The sequence below is a fragment of the Danio aesculapii genome, chromosome 8 (assembly GCF_903798145.1).
Source record: "Danio aesculapii chromosome 8, fDanAes4.1, whole genome shotgun sequence".
Lineage (NCBI taxonomy): Eukaryota > Metazoa > Chordata > Actinopteri > Cypriniformes > Danionidae > Danio > Danio aesculapii.
The window spans coordinates 21,785,562-21,810,099 of NC_079442.1; the positions used below are offsets into that span (position 1 = coordinate 21,785,562).

A 24,538-nucleotide genomic window follows, 5' to 3' on the forward strand; every position below is an offset into this window, starting at 1 on the left:
TTAAAGGAAAATCAAGGTGTAGGTTATATAGGTGATTAAATGCAGAGCTTCTCTATAAAAAAGGTGAAAAAACACCTGCAAGTTCTAAAAGAGGTCAAACCTCAGCCAGCCAGGTATAGAAAAGTAACGCAAAAGTAACTCAAAAGTTATATAGTGCATGACTTTTCATAAAAAGTAACTAAGTAACGCTATTAGTTACTTTTTTGGGGGAGTAACTCAAAATTGTAATGCAGTACTTTCAAAAGTAACTTTCCCTAACACTGTATTTGGTCAAAGCTTAGAGTTTAACTGGTGGAATGTCAATTAGTCAATTGATCATTCTAAATAATCATTACATAAATTATATTATACATTAACTTTTTAAATCTTACAAATATAATCACTCTCTCCAGTTTCATTATATGGAAAAGAGCAGCATTAACATTCCACTTAACCGCCGAGTAAAGGAATACGCCTCAGTAAACGACCTCATTTTGGGGTGAATTGTTCATGTAATAAATAATCCCTTAATATGTATCGAGTTTGCGTATATCAAACAAGCTTTGTGTCCTCCGTCTGCTTCTCGGCATGGGAACTGTTCTGAATACATTAAAGTATCTGTGTAGGCAGTAGAAGACTCAGACGTGTGGGCCGCCATTCGATTAACCTCACAGAGGATTCCCTTACTTTCTTACACCACAGGTAGCATGTCTGGTACGTAAATCATCGGGTTCGCGGACAAGAGCTTTGTAACTCCCTAATTAACTGTTCGTTTAAATCAGCAGTATCTGGCGGCACTACTTTCTCTTTATTGACATTTTTAATTAACACTGAAAGAAAGGGCCATCTACTCTGTAAAATTTGTTTAGATAGAGGTCGCTTAAGTTAAAGGCTAAAGGACAATGGCAGGTGACAGGCCATTTAACTCTCGTACAATGTGTGCATGAATCAAGGACTTCACAGTTCATGTTCTTTCGAGACACCTTTGTCAAGAGGAACTAATTTTAAAGCACTTCTGTTAAGAGTACTCAAATCAGAACAGAATCATTGTTCACCGTGTGGATGGGATTTGTCGTGCTTGAAGAGATAGTTCAGCTAAAAATGTAATAAAAAAGCCTGTCATCCTTTATTCACGGTCATGCTGTTACAAAGTTGGATCAATTTTGTGAAAAGATGGAAAATGTCTGTGGTGAACTAAAATCTTACTTTTGATTCCCATGCAGTTACAGTGAACGAGAACTGAAGGTCTCATACTTAAAAAGGGAATACACATTTTGTTTATAATATATATATATATATATATATATATATATATATATATATATATATATATATATATATATATATATATATATATATATATATATATATATATATATATAAAGCTATCTCAATTCAGACACATGATCTTATCTTGTCTTTATAAGTGTGTCACTGAATCCTATGTTCAAATGATTTGTTCAAAATATCTGATTCATCTAGTTATGAAGCAAGTTAAGCTTTTATGAGTGAGCAATTGAATCATTCATTCATTAGATTTGTTTAAAAACATTGATTCATCCTGTAATAAAACATCTTTTTGAGTGAGCCATTCAATTATTAGTTCATGACATTTGACTTCTTCAGAAATGATGATTCATCCATTGATGAAACCAAGATTTTAAGGCTGACTAATTGAACCATTTATATAAGAAAAATATTAAATAATCCAGTTTTGATTCAAGTCACTTGTTCAAATTACTTGTTCAAAAACGTATTTCATTCATTTACATTTAAATGTCATTAAATCATTCATTCAAGAGATTTGTTCAAAACACGATTCATCCATTCATGAGTCCAAGTCTTTGAGTGAGTTGTTAAATCATTCATTCAAGAGGTTTGTTAAAAACATTGATTCATCTAGTAATGAAGAAATTCAAATCCATGAGAGAGTTAAGGAATCATTAAAGAATTCATTCTAAAACACTGATTCATCATTTAATGAAACAGTCAAGTCTTAGTTAGTAAATGTAAAATTTGTAAACCTATAACTGATAAATTGATAAATAATATTCATGGAAAATTATTCCTTTTTAATGAAACTCAGCATTTAACATTTAGGGCTCTATTTTAATTATCTGAGCGCATGGCTCAAAAGCAATAAGGGTGTGTCCAAATCCACTATCTTGCTATTTTAAAAAGGGAAAAATACAGTTTGCTCACTGGCGCATGGTCTAATAGGGTTGTGCTTATTCTCTTAATGAGTTATGGATGTGTTTTGAGCATAACATGCAATAAACATGCATTAAAGAATGAGCCACCTCCATTCGGCCTCTTTACTTTCTCTCTCTACGTTCATTGAGTAAGGAAACAGTGGAAACTCAGTCTACTGAAGACATCCATTAGCCTACATATTTAATTTTGTTTAAGCACAAAGATTTATTTCAAAACCATTTCTAAATTCAGTTCTAATTTCCAGCAAATGAATAAATGAACAATAATAATGAAGTGTGGTCAAAAAAACTCAGTTATCCAAACACACGTCCTATTTATATGCCCCATATGGTGATGCATACATCTCTAAAACCCGACAGAAAAACTAATCTAAACATGTTTTTATTAAAACAAATATAAATATGCATATAATAAATAACACAGATAATAATAATAATAATAATAATAATAATAACATTTTACAGATGCAAATTATCATAAATAAACTGAAATAAGCAATGTGTCAGCATTTTGAGCCTGCATAGGCACGTAACTAAGATGCTTTGCTCTGGACTTTGCTCTGGACTTTAGACCCAGCTTTTAGTTGGTCAGTGGCTATTTCAGTTCCTCAAAATAGCAACGTGCCAACAATGCGCCTTAACACACCTCCTTTTTAGACCAGCACACCCATGACTCCACAAAGTGGCGCAAATAGATTTGCTATTTAAACAACATGGTGCAAAATGTGTAAATTACAGTTGAGCTGGTCTGAAAATTGCAACAACACACGGCATACATGTCATGCCTTATTGCACCGGATGTTGGGCCCAATGTTAGAACCTTTGATAAATTACATGTTATTTTGTTCCGTTGTATATTTAGAATCATGTTACTACCAAATTTCTCTTGAATTGTCAGCTCTGAAATAACACTAGTTCTTTAGTTTCGGATGAACTTTAAGGAAACTTTGATGAAAGTAGGACTGTGTGTCAGGGTATTTGAATGATTTCTCCGAGCTTTAGGAAAATGTTTCTGGCCTCCTATCCACTCTGGCCAGGACATCCGCAGGGAGACATGTGGTAGTTTGTGATTGATTTGAAGAGCAAACAGTGCAGCTGGAGCCAAGTACAAGTGGGAGCCCGTTGGGGCGTCCTTGGATGCTTACACACACAGAGACTCACAAACTGACCACCAGCTCTCAGACTGTCAGTGTCCAGACCCACCTCTCAGAAACAGCTTTGTTTATGTCTTTATGATGGAATGTAAAGGAATATTCTGAGCTCAAGCTTTATCAACAGAATTAGAGCAAAGGCATTTACTTGTTAATAGTCCAGTACAGATTCAGGTTAGGACTGTTTAGAGGTGTCATGTTTGCCTAATCCCTATAAAGCTGAATACATTAATAGTATGTAAACAACTAAAACATGCACTCTACTGTTCAGCTGCTCTACAAGGCTGCATTTATTTTGCCATGACTCTCAGGGAGGTTTGATGTTGTAATTAAAATCTATACAGTGTTTATGTCTTTAGCATTGGTGACATGGGTCTGAAATACTGCTGCTGCTCTGACTATTGGTGCAGAGGAACTTAGACTTGCTTCTGCCTGTATATTTGCACATGTAGCATAGCTGTTGCAGACTAGAGCTGTCCCTGACTAAATATTTTTAGTCGACTAGTAGTCAGTCATTTAAGACATGAGACAACTAGTCGCCAATTTATTGAATAAAGTTAATTAGTCCTACTTAAGCAAATATTGGGAAATGATTTGAGCTTCACTGCAAGTTAATATAACTTGACATTACTTAAAATATCAAGTTTTGGCATCAAAACTTAAACAGGTGTGTTTAACTTACTCATTAGGCAGCAAAAAACCTTTAATTAATATTTCTGTTAAGTTCTGTAAACTTAACATTTTAATTAGGAATGTCCCGATCTGTTTTTTTTTTTTTTTTGCCCTTGAGTCTGAGTCATTTGATTTTGAGTATACCAAAACCCGATCCTATACTTCTATAATACATAAAAAAAAAGAAAAAAAGCAGCATTTTTTTTTTTCACCTTATTTTAACATTCAACAACTGTTAGCAAACAACACTTCTGTGAGGTAGCTTGAACAGTCAAGTAATAAATAACATCAATTATTCACTTCAGTGCAAATATAAAAAAATCGAATGTAAAAACAAACAGCACCTCAACTTAAAAAAACCTGGCAGGCAATCCCAAATTTACATATGTCACAGTTTGCTATGGCAATGTTGTTGTCATCAACTTTATAATACCTCCAGACCGCAAATATACTCGCGCTTTCCGCTTCAAGCTCCTTCCATGTTCTACTTTGTCTGCATTTAACCAATAGCATCTCTGCAGCAAGTGATGTCATGCCACACACATTGCTGTTTCTGTGTGAAGTCAAGAAAGAGGTCTAACGCTGTGAAACCGCGTATAGATGTATATAGATAGATATACGTATGTATGTATGTGTGTGTGTATATATATATATATATATATATATATATATATATATATATATATATATATATATATATATATATATATATATATAAACTATAGATGTGTTTAAAAAATAATGAGAATATATATATATATATATATATATATATATATATATATATATATATATATATATATATATATATATATATACATACATACGTATACATACATATTCGAGTCCTGATCAAGTCTGAAACCACGTGATGAGGCCCAATTTCCGATCACGTGATTGGATCTAGACATCCCTAATTTTAATTTCTTTAAATGATTCACCATGTCTCTGTTTAAAATGATTGGTTGCGAATCCTGCCTTGACAACCACGTTGATTTGTTGATATATGTTAAAAAACAACATCCAAAAACAAGCTACCGATTGTGAAGGAAAACGACTTGGGTATTTAAATATTGAGGAGCAAGCTCACTGGCTGAAGTGGGAACAGTACCCGATCACCTGCACCATGTAGTTGATGGTTATGACTTATCAGTCTGCTTGCCCAATGAAGTTGCATGACAGAGCTTTGTGTTTCTGTCAAGACAGCTCTCTTAGAGACTTAGTATAGTAATAAATATGAATATGGCAATGTTTCTGTTTGGTCTTGACAACATAGATCTGCTTCCCTGCTGCTGCTTTGATTATTGGTGCAGAGCATGTACCGAGACTTGCTTCTGCACACACTGCTGCTGCAAACATGCATGTAATACTCCAACAAAGCAGAACATGAAGACAATCAAACCAATGAGCATTTGATTCTGTATAAACAGAAAGTTGTGTTAGCAAGCATGCATATAACCTCACAGATTGACAGGAATAATTAAATGAACACCCCCAAAGCAAGCAGATCTATCACCAAGACAAGGTTTTTTTTAATATCTATGTGAGCCTGAGCTACCTTACTGACCATCTAAACACTATTGTACAAGACTATGTTTACCTAGGCTACTTGTCTGAATAGGTTAACACTTGTGTATTAGACCATGTGTACCTTGGCTTCTTTGCCAACTGGTTTAACCTCCTAGGGCTTAGTGGCCACATACAGGTACGTGGACAGCACATTTTAGTTCATAAGTGGCTATTTAAAATACTTTGAATGTTTTATATTTTGTTACAGACATACAGTGTCATCCTGCAACAGTTTTGCAGCATATGAAATGTCCCAAACACTGTCCAAATGGGCAAAAAATTTAGTTTTTACTCTCTGATAGTCAAAACATGTTCAAAAAATATGTATGTGTTATTAATGCATTAAAAACAGTCAGGAAAAAGTGTTTTATGGAAATTCAGACCACGAGTCCACATATATGGACATCATGTTTCTCTAAAAATACATCATTTCAAAGATGGTACTTTAATTAGATTCCAATAACCCCAAATAGCAAATAGAGATAAAAAAATGCATGTAAAAAAATAGCTTGGGCCTAACTCTTGTGAACTAGACTATGTATGCCTGGGCTAGCTTGCCAAATGGCTTAACACTAGTGTGCAAACCTATGTGCGCCTTGACCAGCTTAATTTTAGTGAACTACACAATGTGTGCCAGGACTACCTTGCCTATTGGCTTAGTAGTGAAACCGCACACTGCATATCCTTTTTACAAATGATCACATATTAGGCACATTTCAGAAAACATAAATCCAGCAACCAGCTGGGCAAGTATAAATGAAACTTTGATTATATCATTGCCATACTCATAACATGATCTCTTGTTGGCGTCTCCAAATGAAATATCGACATGCAAGTAGGCCTGAGAGAGAAACTAAATAAACGTGATGAAGAGCCTAAATGTTCATAATGACTCATTCAGCATGTTCAAAGGAACTGAAATGGGTGAAATGGACCATTAATCCTGCTTCACTTCAGAAACACACAGCGATCTGCGGTGCTGCTGGAACACAGAATCAGGGCAAATGTCCACAACCTCAAATGTTTTCTTGCTCTTAACTGCACAACAGATAATGATAAAGATAAGCGTTTTAAATTTTCACAATGTAAAAGACATGATTCCATAGAGGGCTGTGCAATATGATATGTATATTGGAAAGAGGATATATAAAAAATATATCGTTTCATATTATGCGTTAATATATATTATTGTCACAAAATACATTGTTTACAGTAATACTTTTTCAAAATTTATATAATATTGTTCATAATTATAATTATACGTGGATGCAGATAGAAGCATACATAAAAGCATTGTGAAAAGTTGAAACAATCTTCTCTGTCTGTATGTACAGTACCAGACACTTTATCAACACTCCATGTTTCTGGAATACATCTTACTATTCTCATTGTGCTTCACACAGATGAGTGGGCCACCTGTAGGTGGCACATTCTTTTTCTCTTCATATTTACCAAACACCTTCTTTTATGTACCTCATACTTTTTGAAAGCATTGTGTAATTTTGAGTGTGCTCTGCACAGGTGAGTGTGTTTGATAAATGACGACATCTCTTTATCTCTCCTCTCTTTCAAAAATATTTAATTTATATTTCTACATTTTTAAAGGTGTGGTACACAGTGTATTTTTAAGGCTTGGTTATTTTTTTAAGATGTAAAGCAATATGTGCTCATGCTTCATTTGTAAAAAGACATTATTTTTTATATATCTTACTTTGATTATATACAGCTACTCAGCTAACATGAAAACGACTATCATATTTCCTAGTTCCTCTGAAAAGCCCGCCCTCAAGAGGCTCTGATTGGTCAGCTAACATAATGTGCTGTGATTCACGAATCTGCACCATGTCACCAGGATTAGCCCCTACAATCACACGCTTTCTCTCTGCTGTGTAAAAATTGTCAGTCAGAGTAGCTGTTAGCTATATCAGTTTGTGCCTGAATCAGACAGAAAATGAAAAGGACATAGCTGAACCTCATGCCTGCTCTCTAAAATAACATCTGACAAGTGTATTTCATATTCAGATATTCAAATATTCAGAATAAGCTTGTGTAAGTAATATGAAACCATTCACAACATCATTTACAAGGCCATCTAAAGCACGAATGGTTTCACATTCTCATGTGCGCTCACCGCGTGTCTATATTTGAAATAACAAACTTCTTGAGCTGATGATAATAACCTGCGTGTGATTATTAAAGTGCTTCTGACATCCGATCCTTTCAGGAATGGACTAACGCGAGACTGAAGCACGAAAAAACAAAAGAGAAGCTTGAAAAAACAAAGGAGAAAATGATTGCTTCAGCAACTTAAAACATAAACAAACTGCCATGTTTAGCTATTATCATTACCTTTTGGACTATTATGAACTCGGAATGACGGAATTTCTCTCTAGCAGAGGTTACATATGCTGATGAAGATTAAAGATACAGATGAGAGGTTTGCACTGATTGTGAGCTACATGTTTCGTGCTGTTTTTGAAGCCAAATAAGGCCTAAATGTATGCTGTGTGTAGTTTTTGTAATTGGTAACATATCGAAGACTGTACAGGTCTGTATGTTTTCAAATATGTTGCATTTATTTATTTATTTTATAGAATTGCAGACGTTACAGTAGGCTATTTTGCATCATTGATCTGCAGTAATAAGATTAGTAATGAACATTTATACACAAATAATTATAAAGCATCTGTTTTCTAAGAAGTGCTTCTCATATGACTTGAACGATCTGTACAGCTTTACTTTGACATTTTCTCAAGCGAGAAAGACACTGAAACGTTCTGTCGTACACCACGCCCACCAAATTGTCCACCATTGGTACCCTTTTGGCAGTGGAAACACAAGCCTGATAAAGGTGACCTGTACCGACCCTTACTGTACCACTCTGTACCTATCAGTAAAAAAGAAACATAAATGTTGAGGATCTAGCTCATTGGCTGCAGATGCAACGCCAACCAATTACCTGCACATGTAGTTGATGACGTGGTTGGAAGCAGATTGGATAAGACCTATCAGCCTCCTCGCCCAATAAGGCTTCATGGCAGAACTATTTATTATTAATAATAATAACAATAATAAGGTGTTCCTTGAGTATTTTATTTAGTTTTCCTGTCTCTCTTTTCGCTGTGAATAAAGAAGTGGTGTAATTCCCTCAGCGGTGTGCGGAGGCTCTGCCAGCTCCAGCTTTCTCCCCCGTCATGGCTGCAATCCAGACGCATCAGACGCATTAGTTTAAACATGTTGTTTCTGGATTGCCCTCTGCAGTCACTTAAGTAAAGTTCTGCTCCGTGTGCCAGCCGGCGGCCTGAAGAAGAGAAATGAAAAGCATGGTGCACCTTGAGGGAGCGCTTCATCCTGAATCCTGTCAGACTGATGCCGGAGGAGCATGGGTAATGGCCTTGGGCTGCCAACATCCCTGCTCATGCCAGTACATACTCTCTGACAACAGAACTCACACTGCTACAGGCTCCTCTTGCTCTCTTTCAGAGCGGCTTGGCTTTTGGAGATCATTGAAAATTTGTTGGTTTTCCTCAAGGTCAGAAGTGTGCAGTGGAGCTATGCATGTACAGTGCCCTCTATGAACTCTTACAAATACAAAAAGCTGTCACTAGGGTAGGGTAGGGTATCCAAAACCGGTGTCCAAGTTGGCTTAACTGGAGGGCATTGTAACCGCATGTGGAGGGCTCCGCTAATCCTGGTCACTGATTTGTTTTTTCATGCTCCTTTAATTTATTTATTCACTTATTTGTTATTATTAATTTTTTGTATCATTGCCTCTCTGAGACAACTTTGGCTTTCCCTGCTGTATATCTGCACTAGTGGAAGGTGTGTGTTGCCCCACCAGTGACAATATGCAGTCATATCTCACTGCTACGTGTGTGATATTGCCTTTATACAACAGTTCAACGGCATAATCGTGTATATAAAAAAGAAAATCAAACACAGAGTCTAAAAATCATTTTGTATGAGGAACTACTTTTTTCTGTCATTCATTCACATCTGAAGCTGACCTCAGAAAAGCAGAAATCGTTGATAATCCACCGTCACTTTAGAGCTAGTATTTTAATGATTCTCTAGCGTTATATCTAAAGTGACAAAACAAGTGATCTTGCTCACAATAATTAACGGAGAAAAAGCTAAAGTAGTGCAAACACGTGTGATAAGGAAAAGCACTAAACACGTGCGAGCATTTCTTCTTTCTTTCCTTTTACTGAACTAGTCTGCAGTAACAAAAAGAAACAAACAGATGGCCAACAAAAAAGTTACTCAGGGTTATACAAAGAGTGGCCAACACAAAATACATACGTTCCTGATATGTGAGTCCCATCTCACACTCAATACACTACAATTACCATAGTATAAATACAGCACTACAACATACAAAAGAGAGAGATCCACTTAGAATGTCACTTACCAGTTTTATAATGATTTGATAAGCTGTAGTTTAAAATTGCGTTGGGTTTTTCTCTTCTAAGTGCTTATTATGCGGTCTGTCACCATCTTGTGAATGGCAATGTACGTCCAAAATTGTAAAGATTTAAAATAGGCACTATCCTTATAAATAAACCGCACAGTTACAATCTAAACAACTACATTCTCACCTAAAAAAGCCTCAAAAGTACATTGTTGTCCAACAGTTGCAAGATTTGTCAAACTTTAGTGAGTTTATTGATCTGCTGTCACTCTATGTGAGCGGAGTAATACAGAAGGGTGAGGATGCTGTACGAATTCTGATATTGCAGAATATCGCTGCTCTTCACAACTCAGTCTGGCACTGCTATATTCTTTTATCAGTTTGATTTATAAAGTCTGATTTATTACACACAGTATTTGCTTTTGGCTGTTTTTTCTTAGGTAATGAATGCTTAAAATCTCTTAGAATGAAAGGTACATCAATTAAATGGCAACAAGTTCACCTAATTACATGGTGCAACCGTGTAGTTTTTTTCAATTCAGGGCTATGCATAATATATACATACTATGTTAATTTAAAGTAAATAATTCATGTTACCTAAATAAAGATGACCATTTATATAGGGCTGTGCAGTTAATTGAAGGTGATATTCCTTCTCATTTTGTCAATAAAGCCGGTTACAGTAAAGCTGCAGTACATGCTCTCAGATGGAGCAGCATTTATTAGACTGAGCCATAATTTACTAACAAGCTACACAAAATTAAGTTCAAAATCAATTTAATTCGAATGTTTGTGAAGTCGTGATAATCGAGAAAATTCTGCAGTCATCTGAAGATTAGTTAGGTTGAATCAAAGTTGTTAACTCTCATGTTCATTAACTGCTATCAGGATTTCCTTAGGGAGTTTCTTCTTCATGGCATATTTGGAGGTTCCATATGAGAGCTCCCTCTGGCCTTCGGTGGACATTTACAACTGATTGCAGAGCCGTGTTCTCCTGATAAGATGTGCATGATTTATCACATTTGCAATTTCAGTTTGATTAATCATCTAGCCATACATTTAAATCACTTACCACCAGGTTGAATCATCTCTTCCAAACCAGCTATTTAGGCCCAATTCCAATTCTATTTTTGTACCCCTACCCCTTCCCCTTGGCCCTTAAACACGAGTGTGAAGGGGAAGGGCTTCAAAATTTACCCCTAAGAAATGGGACAGCACAACAGCACCTGCACACGTAATCATATATCATCACAATCTCTTGCTTCATATGAGATCAGACGATCACGACTGCTGTAGTTATTCCAGTTGCTTTTTTTTTTGGTATTTATCTTAAAAAAAAAATCACTGAAGGCATATATCATGTTATCATAACAATCTAATGTGGCAATAAGATCGTAATACTGTGCATTTAACACAGTGGCCATATTCATCTTTGTAAACACACCAAAAACAACATTAACATTATGGCAGACACTGTAAAAGCTCATTCCCAGCCCCTAGACATTACTGACAGGGTATTCGAGTGTCAGAATGTTGTGGTACGGCTATACAGGAGTTATGATTATGGATTATAGTTAGAGAAATTTAGCGGTTTTTATTTTAGCTGGTTTTTTTTTTTTTTTGGGTTTTTTTTTTAAATCCCGACGGCAAAACCCAAACGTGGTAATGAATATATTAAAACATGTGCTTGTTTGTTGTAAAAATTTATAATAATGACAAAAAATACTAATTTGTGGATCTTACTTCCGGGTGTAACTATTCTGCCGTTATAGCTGGTGTATTCTGGGAAATTTTCTTGACCCTTTTTTTCTAGTGTGGTACTGAAAAATCTTCGTTCGAAGGGCTATTCACCCCTTCCCCTTAGCCCTACTCCTTCAAGATAAAGAGAATTGGGACAGAGGGAAGGGCTAAGGGGTAGAATTGGGATTGGGTCTTAGTCCTATTTAAGTTCTGTTTGATCAACTGGTACTACAGTATATTGTCTAAACCAATAAATCCACTCTCTTTTCTTTTGTCTCTTGCAGGTTGTTGAAATTGCCATAAAAGTAAGCCCTATACTGGGCTCCCATATGTTTCAGCCTCTCCTGCCATCTGTGTTACGGGGGATTGTCGAAGGAGAAGTGAGTCTGTTACAGTAGTAAGCTGATTTCAAGCTATCTACTATTCCCAGTTTTCAATTTGAACGTGTTTGTTGTTGTGTGTTTTGTGTGCAGAGGTATCCTGTGGTGATGTCTACATACCTCGGGGTGACAGGACGTATTCTTCTGCAGAATTCAGGCTTTTTCACATCACTTCTCACTCAAATGGCTGTGGAGTTCAACCAGGAGGTGAGAATGACTGTCAGTCCGCCAGCATCTACAGCTACTGAAAGAATGGAGAATTTTAAAACCGATTCACCTGTTCACATATACTTCTTCATATATAAATACCCACTCAAGGGTGTTAGAGTTAACGAAGAACAAAGGAAATGTAGAATAAATTTTAGATTAAGTTTAGCTTGGTGTATTAAAAATTTTATTAACTAGAATCTATCCATATACAGTTAGGTCCATAAATACTGGGACGTCTACACAATTCGAAGATTTTTTTTGTCTCTATACACCAACACAATGGATTTGACTGCAGACTGTCAGCTTTAATTTGAGGGTATTTACATCCAAATCAGGTGAACGCTGTAGAAATTACAACAGTTTGCATATGTCAATCCCACTTGTTAAGGGTCCAAAAGTAATTGGACAATTGGCTTCTAAGCTGTTCCATGGGCAGGTGTGTCTTTCTCGTTGTTTATATCCTTGTTTACGTCCTTACTACAACATACCGTAATTGCTAGAAACTGTGCATTTAATAGATACATTTTTACAAATAAAAATACTTACAGGTTGTGGCTCAGAATCCCCAGCTTTGTCAGTTGGAGGTTTAGCCAAATCCAGCACTGAACTGGGAGAGATTCTGGAAGTTGTCCTTTGTCAAATTCTAGCTATATATATTTTTTAATAATTCTCTGCATTATAATTAAAATTAAACTAAGCACTTCTCTCTTTGTGTCCTTTGAAATCCCAAATACTTAAACAGAACAAGCTCTGTGGAAATAGCAGCATTTGGATGGCATTTTAGCTTTCTCTGCTATAACATTACGCACCTCTGGCTATGCCCCTTCGCTGCACAGGGTGCATGCGTATGATGAATGCGCATAACCTGAAGCATTTGTGAACTCACTAACCCAGATGTATTTTTTGTTGTCCCCAAATTTCGTTCATTGTAGCTTTGCTAAGCTAACTCTGTAAAAGCCAATGTCTCCCTTTGCATTGAACTTTTGAAAAAATTGTTTTTAAGAAATCCTTAGCATTTAGCCTTGTGTATGTCTGAAATTACATTCATGATGGTCTTAAATTTGACTTGATGAAAAATGTAGAAATCCTGTAAATCAAAAAAAAAAGGATCCAGTGCCTCCTGCACTTCCTAAGCACTTTTTCTAACTTTACATCAAGGTCAAATATAATGAAGCAAAATACATTTTAAAAATAAAATTATATTGCTATGCAGCAAACAAACAGAAAAATCCTCGAGCTTGTCCTAGTTTCCTCCGGCAGGGCATTGCATCTTCAGACGGGTTTGTTGGAGCTGATCTCAGTGTAATTTGGTCCCAGTGGACCTGAAGCTTTGCTGATCCTCCCACACAGAATCGTTCCCTTTCAGCCCTGGACCAAAGAATTGAACTCATTTGCACTATTGTAGTCTCAGCATATATCAGCGCTCTCCTTAATTTCCTCAATCCCAGAAATATCTCTCCCCTAGAGACCCCTTTATTATTTACAGTATCAGCCGAATAACTTCAAAAGATGGAGGTTTTTATATATTCTCCCTGTCAGGCGGCTCGACGTAGCCTAATGTTTTCCTCTTATCTCATGAAGGGTGTATTAATCTTGCTCCCAGTGCGCCTCGCTTTACCTGTGCGCAGCTAAATTATAAATGAGAATTATGTGAGCGGGATTGTTTATCATGGCCATCTCTGCTTTTCTCAGGCGGACCAGCTCTTGGGAAGTATGATTGAGATGTGGGTGGATCGAATGGACAACATCACCCAGCCTGAGAGGAGAAAACTTTCCGCCTTGGCGCTGCTGTCGCTTTTACCGTCTGACAACAGGTTTGTCATTTTCTAAACACTGCAGGATCGCCCTATCACATTTGCATGCTAATGTCTGAGGCGGTTATTTATACGTATAGACGAGGCCCTCAGCAAAGCTGTACGAGTGATAACATTTATACAAATCAATTGACATCCGCCTCAGAGAGCAAATGAATGAAAGATCTCTTCATAATGGCGACTCGCCTGGAGAAACAGCTTGTTGGTATTAGCGACAAATGTCAATAATGGTCTCATTATAAAGACGTCACATTGTGGTTTTTATTACAAACAAATGCACAAACATATTTTATTTATGTAGATAGTATTTCGTTAATTTCTTTGTCTGCTTTTATTGTAATGTTTTATACCTTTTGGTGTCAGATTTACTAACTCTTTTAGCAGTAGTACCTTTGGTATATACTAAACATGCGCAGTAATAATTATCACTGAAAAAGCTTGGACACAAGTATTTTTGTGCCTGACCTTAATGAATATGCATTTGTAGGAGTTTTCCAGTAAGATGCAAATTTTAAGGGAGGGAATAATTTAAATAAATCATCCAATGTGATTGGCTAACGTATAATGTATTAAATATTGTGCTTGAAATAACTGCATTTTTTGTTACAACTGAGAGGCACATCGTAGAAAGCAATTGATATAATGTTTTTTTTTTCCACACATATTTGTTTGGAATGCCAAAGGAACACATCTTCCGAACATTGCTTTTTTGTCAGTTGGCTAATTTGTGCTGCGCTTATTGTGTTGGTCGACATGTAAGATGTTACATCTGTGGTTTTTAATTTGCAATTTTTTTATAAATCATTGGCAGAAATCGACTTATTCATTCAAGCAAGTAAAAAATAAGAGTTTAGTAGTGCTTGGCAAGAATTTATCGCATCCAAGTAAAAGTTTGTTTTAACATAATATGTATACCATGTATATTTACTATCACGCACAACCATCTGTAGAGTTTACAGAGAATGGTCAGAAAAGGAGAAATGTTCTGTGGGTGCAAATGCCTTGTTGATGGCAGAGGTCAGAGGAGAATGGCCAGACTAGTTCGAGCTGATAGAAAGGCAAGAGTAACTCAATTAGCGACTCGTTACAACCGAGGTATGCAGAAGAGCATCTCTATTGAGCAACACATTGAACCTTGAGGTAGATGGGCTACAGCAGTAGAAGACAACACCGGTTGCCACTTCTGTCAGCTAAGAACAGGAAACCGAGGCTGCAGTTCGCACAGGCTCACCAAAATTGAACAATAGAAGATTGGAAAAACGGTGCCTGGTCTGATAAGTTTCGATTTCTGTGCGACATTCGGATGTTAGCGTTAGAATTTGGAAATCATGGATCCATTCTGCCTTGTATCAACAGTTCAGGCTGGTGGTGTAATGGTGTGAGGGATATTTTTCTTGCCACATTGTGGGCACATTAGTACCAATTGAGCATCGTGTCAATGCCAGAGTGTACCTGAGTATTGTTGCTGACGAGGTCCATGCATTTGATCACAGTGTACCCATCTTCTGATGGCTACTTCCAGCAGGATAGCGCGCCATGTCATAAAACACGAATAATCTCAGACTGGTTTCTTGAACATGACAAGAGTTTACTGTACTCACATGGCCTCCACAGTCACCAGATCTCAATCCAATAGAGCACCTTTGGGATGTGGTGGAACAGGAGATTCACATCATGGATGTGCGTGATGCTATCATGTCAATATGGACCAGGACCTTGTTGAATCTATGCCAAGAAGGCAGTTCTGAAGGCAAAATGGGGTCCAACCCGGTACTAGTAAGGTGTACCTAATAAAGTGGCCGGGCAGTGTATATTATGTCAAAAACTTTTATTTTGAATGTGATTAATCATGATATTATTGTTAATATCATTTGTACATTTTACGTTTTATTCAATGTTGTTTTAGATAAATAAATATGCAATGCATTATAAAACGAAATACATAAATATAAATAATAAAAATGACAAACTTAAAATGCTGTCGCTCCTGCAATCTGACATCAGGTTTGTCATCTTCTAAACGCTGCAGGATCACGCCATCACATTTACATGCTAATGTCTGAAGCGCATATATAGACAATGCCATCAGCGGGCTGAATGAGTGATAACATTTATACAAATGATTTGACATTCACCTCAGAGAGCACACAAATGAAAAATCTCTTCATAATGGTGACTTGCCTGCAGAAATGGCTTGTTGGTATTAGCAACGTCAGTAGCTCGGATGTCAGCGATGGTCCATTATCACGACTTGTCACATTGTGTGATAACGTGTAAGTTATAGCTGTTATGTTGCAAGGTGCCATTTGCATCTCATTGAGATGTCAGCTGTCTTGTCAGGCAGTCAGTCATTTGCCAGTGATATTATGAATCATTTCACCTTATAGTTCATGGTTGTTAACCAAACTAACGTACACTTTTAAAAATAAGGAGCTATTTCAACCCAAATTAGAGTACAATATGGACATTATAATAGCAGTCATGAATAAACCACGAGCAGCAACTTTTTTTTTGTGGTTTTACAGTATACTACCATACATATTTTGATTTTAGTCAATTCAGGAAAGGTGATTTATATTCAACACCACAGAAGTAGCATGATCAACAGTAGTAGCAGCAGTAGTAGGATTTTAGCATTAGTTCTGGTTCATATGCATACACATGTCAAGCACCTGTAGGTTCTGTCATAAAAATAGTATGCTGACCACCTCCAATGTAGGTCGTCAGCGTTTAATTCAGCTCAAAGAGAATATAAATGAATTTAAAGGCTATTTTAAAAGAATCTACTTTTAATTCAATTAAAATAAATGAAAGGAAGAGATGCCAATCAATAATTTTACGCATTATAGCACTGTTCAACATATACTGTATAAGTTTCAGGTATGATACAAGCAGAGTTGGGTGTAACGCATTCTACAGTAACGTGTCACTGCAATCTAATTACATTTTTGAAGAACGCAGTAATGTTATTTACGTTTTCTGCTGCAATCTCAGTTAATAAGCATGCACATTTAAATTGCTGGAGATAGAAGCTGAAATAACTGCTGTCGAGAGCGGCTGCTTCTTTAAGTGGAAATACATGCTTTGATTTTATTAAGCGTAAAAATCAAAAATATTGTTGTGAAATTTAGTCTATGTCCAGTCTATAAAGAACTTTTGACTGCTTTTAACTCAACCAGCAACTTGTTCAAGCATTTGAACAGAAAGTCTTCTAAGACAACACTCGTCATCAAGGAGGACTCCAGCACCCAAAAACACAGCAGCCCAACTCAGCCTAAACATGCTAAATTGGATTTTTGTGCAGGATCGGGAGTGAAGGTATCTTCTGAATGTGAAGAGAAGCATAGCTGCTTATGGGGCCGTTCATATATCACGTCTTTTGCATGCGCATATAGGGAGCGCAAATTGCACACGTTCACATTTCCCAGTTGAAAACCACGTGTCACGTGACAAGAACTGACCTATCAGTTTCATACTTTGTAAGGAATGTACACATTTCGGTAGACTAATCCGAGAACACCCAAACACTGCAGTGCTTTTTCATACTATGGATGTTAGTGGTTACAGGTATCCAGTTTTCTTCATGTCCCTCTTTTGTGTTAAAAATAAATAAATAAATAAATAAAAAGAAATGGGTTTGGAACAAGTGAATGATGAGAGAATTTAAAGTTTTGAGCGAACTATCTCTTTAGCTCTTTTGAATACGTCAAGCTGCTGTGATCAACCCAATGTTTTGCAGTGAATATTAAATTACTGAAAGCTGCAGTATATTTTGTAGTTTTGTAGTAAAGTAATTAGTAATCTGATTATTTTTTACATTTTGTTATTAGTAAAGTAATCAGATTACATTTTCCAGTAGTAATCATTAATTTGTAATCGATTACTTTTTAAAAGTAACGTACCCAACAATGGATACAAGGGTTATGCAGTGTAATGACATTTCATTAAACATCCCCTGTCATTGTTTTGGGGATGATTTAGTGCATTTTAGTGTTTGGTAAGAGTTTATAGCTTCTCAAAACATCTGTTTCCTTCTTCTGGATTTTATGGAATCGCCCTTCTCTCTGCTGATTCGGATTTTCATTTCTTTGATCAGTGTGATTGTGATTATAGGTGTCTGTATCACTCAGGTCCTACAAAATGTTTTGTTAAATGTTTCGTTATGATTTCAAATCATATCACATATGAATTTATCTGTGAAAATATGCAGTTTTATAATGGTGTGGATTTATACGCTTAATTTTTTTGTACACTGTACCTCACTTGAACAATCTTATATGATTTGACAGATCCTGCTTCTTTTAATCTTGATATCTGATCTCTGGCTGACAGTTCTATCGATCCTTGAAATCATGATCAGCCATGCTATGATTGACTGACAGCACATGAGCGTAATGAAATTTGATTAACATTCTATTATCCATGTAAGCAAAATTGCATAATATTTATAGTAAATGGTTTGTTAAATATTTTACACTTGTGTCTATTCTTCCTACATGTATTACTGATTTAGCTAGATTAGGTTTTTGACAACTTTACATGATCCAGGATAGTTTCATTCTTCAAAATTCATCTGAGAGTTGTTGTCATACCAACAGGTCTGGAAGCTCAAACCTGCTTGAGAGCAGGCTTATTTTAAATAAACAGGTTGTGTCATTTAAAGCAAAGGTTACACTGTAAATATGCACAAACTGCTGATATTTCCTTACAATAGTAACCTAAAGGTTGTATATACGGTATGAATTTGGGGGAAATAACAAAGCTTTATTAAAAAATCAATAAAAATCAGAAGTAAAAAGGGAAAATAAACTATTATGTATAACTGTTATGCACTCTGAATTAAAAGTACAAAAACGGTCATGGTTGATCCTCTCAAGGGGTTCAAAGAGAACATTTATTAGTGACTATGTTGGCCTAGATGCTAATTTTAAGATACCAATGGGAACTTAGATACAAATGCATTCTTCTGAGAGTGTATGATCAGAGCAAATGTTCTTCATTTGTTATTTGTTAGAGCTCATGGAAGGTTTGCTTTGAAAGGGTAAAAAATAGTGTATTAGACGAAATAGATTTCTGTTTTTAGAAAACAAATGTTTTTTGTTTTTTTTTTGCTTGAAAAACACTATCAGTCCATCTGTGTTGTGGTTTTTCCAATAACTGAACTATTTATGTACTAAGGGTGCTCTATGTAGAACTCAGAAACCCTCATCCTTCAAATAAAAAATCAGTCTGCAGGCTTTCATAGACAGCCTAGGAAATTGGGGAAGGTCTAGTCAAAGTTTTGTTACAAGCTGTTTACACATTGCCGATATAAAAAGCCAGTAGTTCATTAAATGTTTTGCATATAAAACCTTTACGTTTCACGTATTTGCTGTAGAATGTTAAATAAAGGCCGTAATTATTGTCTATAGCCCTTTTAACATTTGCACCACGTTGTATATAAGATCCCGGATGCTCAAAATCACATCATTAAGGAAAGGAATACATCATTTGTGATTTCTGTTCCCCTCAACACAAACTCAGACACCAGCACAAATAATGCAGTAAACAGCATTAACAGTGCTAAATCAGCTGGTTATTTGCATTATATTTTTCCTAGAAAAAGATCTCAGGCATCATGCACTGCAGACATCGCATCATTTTTTTTTCGATGTGGCTCAGTGATTAATAAGACCTGTTTAAAATTCATGTCAAGAAGGTTGCTGACCCCTGGCCACTTTAAATACCAGATCAGCGTATTGTTTTTGTACCACATGCAGACACTCAGGAAATAAAACCATGATTGACACTACATTACATTTCTCGTTACGCTATAAATACATCTAATCAGGAATAATGTCCGGCATTATTTATGGAAAAACAAACATACCTGTACTTAATAAGCTATATAAAATAACAAGGGATCATGCTATAGTTATATTTTAAGTGAAAGAAAGCATCTTGCTGTAAAATCTAGTGGTTTTAAGGATAGTGTCATAATATAAATAGAGGTGGACTGATGTTTTTTTTTGTTTGTTTTGTTTTTTTCTGGCTGATGCAGATATTTAGAATTCAGGGCAGTCGATGGTTGATAAAGTGGATTATTTTGGCCAATTTTCTCTCCTTGATCTAATAAAATTTAACAGTAATTAGACATGATATATAAAATAGCTTACACACCTTGGAGGAAGAGGAATTCTCTGGTACAGAAACTGATAACATCAGAGCTTATTTGTACAATGCTACTATAATAATTTAACTTTTAGATTTATTACCAGGTTTTTGTACCCATGGCTTCCTGTAGCCTAAACTATTGCTGACTGAAGGCTCACTGATTCAATTCCAAAAAGTTACTCACAATCTCTCGCTCCAAATGTTTATAATAACTCCAAAGTGTGCATCATATTTAGCCAATGAAATATATAAGACTAGATTAAAGGTTCAAGAAACCCTTGAGTACCCTTTGAGATTTTATCAGATGTGTGTGTGTGTTGACCATCAATTAAGACAAGGTTAGCACCTCCTAGCCTTAATTGTGGATAAAACTGGCAAATTTTAAGCTTTTGTCGGCTAATTTCATCTTCAGGTTTAAAATAATTTTGGGGCTGGGATCAAAATCAGTAATGTAGCGCTATCTGCCTGTACAGGGATGATGTGTCGGTTTCTCATTATTATTCATAGACTTGAGTTTTCTCATCCTATGAAAAGACCCTGCTTCTTAATTATTCATCACCCCACATGCTTTCCGATGACAGACTTGCCAAGCTGTGAGACTGCATGGCAAGCAGTATTTAGCTGTTCATGAAGGGTCGTATGTGTTTGTTTCCATGATCCCCTGGGTTTGTTGCATGGTTTTCGATACAGCAAAGCTGTTTGTGTGCAGCAAGCATTTTTTGTCGGGAGAGCTGTATGAGAATTGGAGAATGGTAGACTTTGTCTTTTATCAGTTGAGTTTCTTACCATTCAGACACATCAGTCCTATATCTGTGCTGCCATGTTCGCCTATGTTTAAAATCTCCAGATTACCGGGCTAATGGTTGAAAAAGGTAGACCTGCTGCACTTCTGTCCACCGTGTCTGCATTCAGACCGGGGATTCAGAAGGAGAGACGTCTATTAAAACATGATTATCTTTATAATGAAAAAACAAATTGTGCTTATGCGTATATATGAAAATACAAATAATATATTGTATAAGTAACAAGACATTACATTACTTATTCAATTTTATTTCTTTACATTTTAACTTTGTCAACTATAAAATCATGTGTCTCCTGATGTTTTATGTCTGATTTTGTGAGCCAACTGACAGTAGTTAATAGCAAATGTGCCAAGGCATGGTGCAATGGACTCTTAAGGGAAATGCGAGATGAGACTCTGATTGGTTTAATGTACATTGTGCTCAAAACACACCCATAACTCATTAGGAGAAAAAGCACAACCCTTTTAGACCATGTGCTGGGGCGCACACCATGCAGTTTAGGGCTCTATTTTAATGATCTAGGCACAAAGTCCAAAGAGCAGGGCACAAAAGCATTAAGGCATGTCAGAATCCACTTTTGCTATTTTAAGGACAGAAAAATACACTTTGCGCTGCAGCGCATGGTTAAGGGTTGACAGGGTTGAGATTATTCTCTCAATGAGTTGTAGGTGTGTTTTGAGAATGAATCAATCAGAGTCTCATCTCCCATTCCCTTTAAGAGTCACGCCATGGCGCATTTGCTATTTACATGGCGGACTTTATAATTGGAAAAACTGAGCGCTTCACTAGTGAGAAAATGGTTAAACAGAACATCTGCAGCGCGAGAATGAAAGACATTCATAAGCCTACATAAGATTTGTTTCAAAACTATTTCTAAATTCAGTTCTAATTTCCAGCAAACGAATAAATGAACAATAATAACAAAGTGTGGTCAAAAAACTGTTATATCCTGTATATAAACCTGACAGTTGGGCAAATCTAAGCTTGTTTTTAATAAAATAAATAAAATATGCATATAATAAACACTACTGCTAATAATAAAAACATTATAAAAAGCAAATTGTCATGAATAAACTGAAAAAGCCTCCTGAGATGAAGGCAATGGAGGCGGTGGTTTTAATATTTATTTAGAAAATAATAATTTTTGTAATATTTTATTCCTTAAATTCTTTTTTATTTGTAAAGATATTTGTGTATTGCTGTGCATCCTGTGTGTATTAAGCAATGTGTAAGCGAGGCGCACAACTAACGTGCTCTGCACTTTAGACCTGCTCTCAGCTGGTCTATTGTGCCGTCTATTTTAGTTTCCTTAAAATAGCAATGCGCAAACAATGCTCCTTAACACGCCTCTTATCTAGACTGAAACACTCATGAGTCCACAAGTTGCGCAAATGGATTTGCTATTTAAACAACGTGGCGGAAAACAGGAAAAATATGGTCTAAATATAGCAACACGTCTTAGAAACATGTCTTGCGCTTTATTGCACCAGTTGTATGATAGGCCCCTTAGACTTTGCACCTAGATCGTTAAAATAGAGCCCTTACTTATCTTCAAAAGGTTTTAAACCTTTCTTTCTTCCTTCCATTGAACACAAAATACTATATTTTGAAGAAAGCTGTAAACCTGTTATCATTGACTTCCATAGTTTAAAAAAAATACTGTGGAAGTCAATGGTTACAGGTTTTCAGCTTTCTTCAAAACACCTTCCTATGTGTTCAACAGAATAAAGATACTCAAACTGGTTTGGATGACATGATGGTAGATTTTTGGGTGAACTATCCTTCTAAATAGAGTCTTTTATCTCTATTTTTCAAAATTATAAATGCAAAATGTTAGTTTGTCAGTTTTGTTTGGTAGATTGTGTTTGATGGAACAACCAAATAAATCAAACATACCAACAAATATTTTAAAGTAGTTCTCACTTTCAGGATAAAAATACGGTCATCATGTACTCATCCTCTACTTTTTTACAAACCTGCATAATTTTTTTGGCCCTCTGTTGAACACAAAGAGATTAAAAAAAAAAAAAGATATTTTGAAAAATGTTGGTATCAGAACAATTTAGGTTTTTTTCACTTCCATAGTAGGCGAAAAATACTATGGAAGTCGGTGGTGACCAGTTATTTCGGAAGTGAGCTACTCCTTTAAACACCAGATTGCCATATTGTTTTTGTACCACATGCAGACTCTCAGTAACATGATGACTCCCGTGACTGCCGCTACTTCACATTTCTCATTACAGTATAAATATTCAATCTGCCTGCTGGAAAACACTTGAGCATGTTTCTACATGCAAGCTCATGTTCGCTCTGCGTTTGCTGAAGGGCATCCGGTGGTCCATGAAAGATCTCATACTCTGGAATTATCTGATCTATCGTATTCCGTATGCATGTATCCATCTGTGCATGCGCCAGTCTTGAAATCTCACATCATGGAATTGCGCTAGGGACTATGTGATAGATTACGGTGCCGCAGCAGGTCTGTTGTCACCTTATTTCATTGAGATTGATCTTACAGGTCATTGTTCCATGAGATCAATAATAGCATCAATACCAGAGCCCTTCGTTGTCAGTCTCCCTCCCACCCAAAGCAGTGATTAACTGGCAACAATGACAGCTCCATCATGGCCTTGTTTTCCTTCTTCAGATTTCAGGGATTTGCTGTGATATACAGGAGAGGCTCCCCGTGCGGCTTAAGACCGAGTCTGGGGGGGTGACAGGATAGTCATGCATTATCACGCTTGTAGAGACAGCCCGGATACATGAGCGATATCGCTGAGCCTCGGTCTCTGAAGCGCATGAGTGCAATGTTGTTTTCTCCATTATTGCTACATCTCGCCTTCTGCTCAAATTCAAGCCAGAAATAAACTTTTCGGCTTCATTTTTCAAGGTGAAGCTCTACAGTTGTTAAAAAACTATTCCGGTTTAATTCTTTTCTTTATGGCTATTTCAAATTAATTATGAAAACAATGAATGCTAATGACTTGTATTTTTTATTTATTTATTTATTTATTTATTTATTTATTCATTTATTTATTCATTTATTTATTTATTTAAGACATCATTTAAGTACTGTTTAGTAAGAATTCTCATACTTTCATTTATGCAAGTAAGTCAAGAGTAGGTGTAGAGAACAGTGACTGTTTACATGGACATCAGAAATCAAATTATTTGCCTTAATCTGAATAAGACAATAAAATGATTAAGGTGTTTATATGAGTTACTTTTTGAAAATTCCTTCCATGATCCCGATTTACATGTTATAGCAAATAATTCATTAACATCATTGCTATTCATGTTTCCTCAGGAGTTTCATGTAATTTCGGGCATTTCATCTTTTTTTTTTTTACTTTTACTGCAGTTTCACAGTTTCACTTTCATTCAGGAACATTTCATTCATGCCCCCGTTCAGATCATTTTACTGACTCGGACCTTTGAGT

The 24,538-nt window shown here is 36.0% G+C and overlaps 1 protein-coding gene across 1 annotated transcript in view; it reads left to right on the forward strand.

Moving 5' to 3' along the window:
• The window catches only part of ipo11 (importin 11), a 311,095-nt gene that overhangs the window by 219,060 nt on the left and 67,497 nt on the right, over positions 1 to 24,538 (forward strand). Inside the window, exons 19-21 of the mRNA XM_056464319.1 lie at positions 12,020 to 12,115; positions 12,209 to 12,322; positions 14,018 to 14,139. Of these exons, the coding sequence (XP_056320294.1) occupies positions 12,020 to 12,115; positions 12,209 to 12,322; positions 14,018 to 14,139 (332 nt within the window). The remainder of the gene's footprint in view (positions 1 to 12,019; positions 12,116 to 12,208; positions 12,323 to 14,017; positions 14,140 to 24,538) is intronic.